This window comes from Myotis davidii, unplaced genomic scaffold, assembly GCF_000327345.1.
Source record: "Myotis davidii unplaced genomic scaffold, ASM32734v1 scaffold354, whole genome shotgun sequence".
NCBI lineage: Eukaryota > Metazoa > Chordata > Mammalia > Chiroptera > Vespertilionidae > Myotis > Myotis davidii.
In genome coordinates, this window is record NW_006285785.1 from 314,823 (window position 1) to 319,971 (window position 5,149).

Sequence of the window (5,149 nt, forward strand, 5' to 3'; positions counted from 1 at the left end):
ACTCCAACCACTGGTCTTTTTGTTCCCTGAACAAGTTAAGCACTTTTTCACCTCAAGGCCTTTGCCCTTACAGTTCCCTCTGCCCAGAATGCTATTCCCTCAGGGACTTTTTAGATGACTGGGTATTTCTCATTCTTCAAGTTTGAGCTTAAATTCTATTCTCTCGGAAAGTTTTTTCCTGACTAACCTAACTAAAATAAGATGTGCTGTTATTTTCTGTTGCAGTAATCTTTTTATAGTCCTTCACAATTTACAATAATTGTAATTAATCACAATAATCACAATTACAATTATTGTAATAAATTTAAATAACTGTTTCATTATCTGATTTCCTCACCAAACCAAAAGGGACCTATTTGTCCGTGTATCCCAGAGCCTAGCATAGTGTTTCACATAAAGTATGGGGGCAATGAACATTTGTGGAATAAATGAAATAATGAACAAATGAACCATATTTAATATAATTTTAAATCTACATAGAGATTATACAAATATTTTAAATAAAGAAAAAACCTTGTCAATCCTGATTCAACAAATACTCATTGAGGGAGTAGTATGTACAAGGAACTGAGAAAAGTACTATTAGAAATTCAGAAAATAAATGACAAAGATAATGCCTTCAAGAAGCTTACAGACCAGTGTGAGAGGCAAAGCCTGTAACTAAATAACCATAATACAAGATGGAAAATGATTTCTTAAAATTAAATTAAAGGCATTATATTTATATTACATGTAAATCTCTAGCACTTTGGGATATCTAGAGATTTAAAAAATATTTTATTAATAGCATGCTATTTAAGGGGTCTTGAGAATTCTGAAAACAATGACAATTATTGATATCTAGGTTTTGTCAATTACACTATTTCTAATTTATCTCAAAAGGCAAAAACAGATATGGCAAACAAAGTAACACATTTAAAACTGAATATCAGAGTGTGTTGCACAAGTGTGGTAGCTTTATGTATATTTCTTACATAAACATGCAGAAACATTCCACTTGAAAGCATAACCTTTTCCTACAAACACAGGTAAAGAATGAAGGAAAGAATATAATTTGTACTTAACCATGGAAACTTAGTTCGGTCAAAAAAAAAGATTACTTTCACTATACTCAACCTGGATTTATGGAGTTCTGCCAATTAAAAGAGCCCACCTGAAATAATGCAAAAGGGAACCAAGACATATACCTGGGCGAAATGTCATCTTCATTTTAAGCAATGCTTCGCTGCAATCTGCCAAAAGATATTTTGCCTTCCTATTATAGATCCGAACAACTCCCAAGAGAAGATGTCCTGAAGTCCGAAGTGCAATTTTCACCTTTCAAGAATTTTTAAAGTATTGGAATATTAAAAATTAGATTCACAAACTCTGTTCTGTGACAATTATAAAATCATAAGAATTTCTTCTCTTTAAAATCAGACATTTTGTATTCTTATTTAAAGTGAATTGCTTAACTTCTCCCTCACCTAGTAAAATAGTTAACATTTTTTTTCTTCTATGAAGATAATCTAATGTGGCATTTAAGTGAAGTATGCTATTATGGGCTTCATGGGAAGAATACAAAGTCTGCAGTCAGGCAGATTTGGGTTCAAGCCTTGGCTCAACTGCTAACGCTGAGTCATTTAACCTTCCTGAACTTCAATTTATTAACAATAGCTACAATTTATTATATATGTCTTCTGTGCCAGGCATTGTCCTGAGAGCTTTTGATTCATTCATTAAGTTAATTTAGACAACAGCCTCTTTTTACAGAAGAAAAAACTGAGACTCAGAGATGTTAAGTAGTATGCCCAAAGTAACACAACTATTAAGTGATGGAACAGGAATTAAATTTAAATTTGACCAACTCAGAAGTCCACACTCTTAACTACCACACTTCACTGAAGCAAAAAGAAGTGCATTGCATAGGATTGTTATGAAGATTTAAAAAACTAATGAACATAAAGCCTAACCCACTGCTTTATACATGGTTGGTTTTTTTAAATTATAATTTGTCCTCTCAAGCAGAAACTTAACCTATAAAATATTAAAATACTATCTTAGTGTAAATTCTAATAGTTTGTTATGGTTTTTATAATGAACATAATACTTTATTGTTTATGAAGTGTCTTCATAGATATTTTCATTTATATTCAATCCTTTTTTGTTCTACTCTCCTTATTTATTCACTCATTTTTTAAAAGGAATACTTATTTGATACTACTATGTACATAGTAATCTGATAGAGGATGAGAAACGATTGCAAAATATGTATAAGACATGGCCGTTATCCTCCAGAGTCCAATCTATTTATGATAAACATAACACAGTTCATCTATATATATAAAAGCTCAAGCAACCATTACTACCGAATGACCAGACGGCCAGAATGACCCATTGACCAGTCGTCATGATGTGCACTGACAACCAGGGGAAGACGCTCAGTGCAGGAGCTGCCCCCTGGTGTCAGTGCACTCCAACAGCCAACCTCCCACAGCACCAACCCCCAGGCCCTGATCAGGGGGGCCAGCAGGCCAGCCGCCCATGGTCCCTCACTCCATGGTCCCTGGCTCCTTGATAGGTCTCTATCACCGGCCAGGCTGAGGGACCCCACCCATGCATGAATTCGTGCACCAGACTTCTAACATATATATATATATATATCATATATGATATATATGATATATTTATCATCTATATGTATAGATGATAAATGTTACAGCAGTTGTTCTCAACCTTCCTAATGCTGGACCCTTTAATACAGTTCCTCATGTTGTGGTGACCTCCAACCATAAAATTATTTTCGTTGCTACTTCATAACTGTAATTTTGCTACTGTTACGAATCGTAATGTACATATCTGATATGCAGGATGTATTTTCATTGTTACAAATTGAACATAATTAAAGCATAGTGATTAATCACAAAAACAATATGTAATTATATATGAGTTTTCCAATGATCTTAGGCGACCCCTGTGAAAGGGTCATTCGACCCCCAAAGGGGTCGCGACCCACAGGTTGAGAACTGCTGTGCTATAAGGAACTAAAAGAGATACCATTTGAGAAATAAAACATCCTGGGAAATATGTTTCATGATATAATGTATTTTAATTCCTTTCCTCTCTGTAAGTCATGGCAAATACACGCTATATTTAAACAATAACATACCTTAGGTGAAATAATTTTCTCAATGATTATCTCTAGATTACATTCAGATACATGGGCCTTTGTGACTTTCTTCTCCCAGTGAGCGGCAAGCCAGATTTTGGCCAATGGCCCCCGCTTACTCATAAGCACATGTGTGTAGAACATGCTGCCTGTGTTCCTTAATTGCGTTTAGTGAACAAGAGAGAACATTAAAAGCTATTTAAAATTTGATCACAAAAGCTTTTCATACTAATTGACAGCAAGCAAAAACACTTTTCCTTCGTTCTATAAAATAATGCCCAGATTACCTTCTAGTTCGATGTGTTACTCAATTCAAGTTATTTTTTCGTAAAGAAGAAACCCTTATTTAAAATACAAAATAATAAACGAATGACAGAGCTCTATTAGATTGTGAACCACCCCTGGTTTAAAGGTATCCTGACCACTGATCCCTGTTTGCATTTTAATTATTTTATCCTATAAAGCGTTCTCTTATTCATATGGTCAAATAAGTAGAGGAGGGAGCCTGAAAAAAAAAAAAGATATGGGAACAGGGGGAAAAAACAATGAATTGGAAAAGGCGGGCCAAACTAGGAAAAGAGAACACAGGCCACCTCTTTTGTAAGACACAGGAACTTGAGACAAGTGGGATTATTGCTTTATATCCTTTATATTCTTTGTTCTTTTCAAGATGCTCTGGTTTACTCAACAATATATTAATTTTTAAAATATATTTTATTGATTTTTTTTACAGAGAGGAAGGGAGAGGGATGGAGTGAAACATGGGTGAGAGAGAAACATCCATCAGCTGCCTCCTGAACACCCTGCACTGGGGATGTGCCCGCAACCAAGGTACAAACCGGTTGGGGCAACAATGTAGTAATTTTTGAAGTTGAAATAATAAAACTCCAAAGGACCGTAAAGTGGAAAAAATAAGAAAACAAGAAACTGTAAGAAAGAAAAAAAAGAAGGCGAGAAAGGAAACCGGAATCAACTTCAAATGTTCTGAGATGAGAGTGGCAGAAGTAAACCACTGACAACGGAGAAGTTAAGCATATTTCTGCACAAGGCGCTCTTCTCAAGAACCTCCCGGCTCCGCACGGAGCAAAGGGAAGTCCTAGTGCCTGGCTGACTCCGGGAGGGAGGATCGGGGGTCCTCACATACCGGGCGTCCCAAAATCCAGGCAAGATTTGAATTTTGCGTGAGCATTGACAACAACAACAACAAAGCCTAATTTTACTTGGTTTATTGAATCAGATTCTAACATCTGTTGCCCTTTGATGTCAATCCCTTCAATTTGATAAGCATCACCAAGTACAATGATGGCCCAGGAGCAGGGACAGTGAAGACCAGAGAAGACCACGGAGCCCTAGGTACCAGCAAAGCCGCAGAGGCCATTTACCCGATGTGCTATCCCATATCCTATACTGGATACTTTATGAATCAATAGAAATTTACAATGTTTAATTATAGACCTGAGTTTTCTATCAAAATTACTTCTTGCGTGAATTTTGGGACACCCTTTATAAATCATTTTAAGCGGCCACCATAAAAGCTGCTCTTTTTTTTGGTTTTCTTTCTAAAGTTCCGAGCAAGTTGAGCCAAAATAAATACCAAAACCAAATCAGCCACAGCGTTAAAATCAGTGGGACTGTGACCAAGGCCCGTGTCCGCCCCGAGAACCAAATCCCCGGAGGCCGGCCGCGCCCCTCCGCGGGCGGCGGGAGGACAAGGTCTGTGGCCGCGTCCGCCCCGGCTCCTCGCTTCTTTCCTTCAGAAATTATATGTGCGTGTTTGGTATCTTGGAATAAATTCCAGTTGGTCCTTTTAAACTGCTCCAGGCGTGTGATTACCAATGCACGTGAGGAAGAAAAGGAGCCTGCCCTGTGGTTTGATGCCCCCGAGGCACTGACTTTCCTCAGCACGTGCCTCTCGCAGAGCAAACCCCACCGACCCCACAGGTGCTGCGGGTGCCGGGGGAGAGGACGCCAACCGGGCGCAGGGGCCGGGGAGCCGGGAGC

General features: G+C 37.8%; 1 protein-coding gene across 1 annotated transcript in view; it reads right to left on the reverse strand.

Moving 5' to 3' along the window:
* The window catches only part of RAD21L1 (RAD21 cohesin complex component like 1), a 27,367-nt gene extending 24,007 nt beyond the window's left edge, over nucleotides 1–3,360 (reverse strand). The window contains exons 1-2 of the mRNA XM_006756716.2: nucleotides 3,149–3,360; nucleotides 1,188–1,317 (exon numbers count right to left, since the gene is read on the reverse strand). Of these exons, the coding sequence (XP_006756779.1) occupies nucleotides 1,188–1,317; nucleotides 3,149–3,292 (274 nt within the window). The 5' untranslated portion in view covers nucleotides 3,293–3,360. The remainder of the gene's footprint in view (nucleotides 1–1,187; nucleotides 1,318–3,148) is intronic.
* Between the last annotated feature and the right edge of the window lie 1,789 nt (nucleotides 3,361–5,149).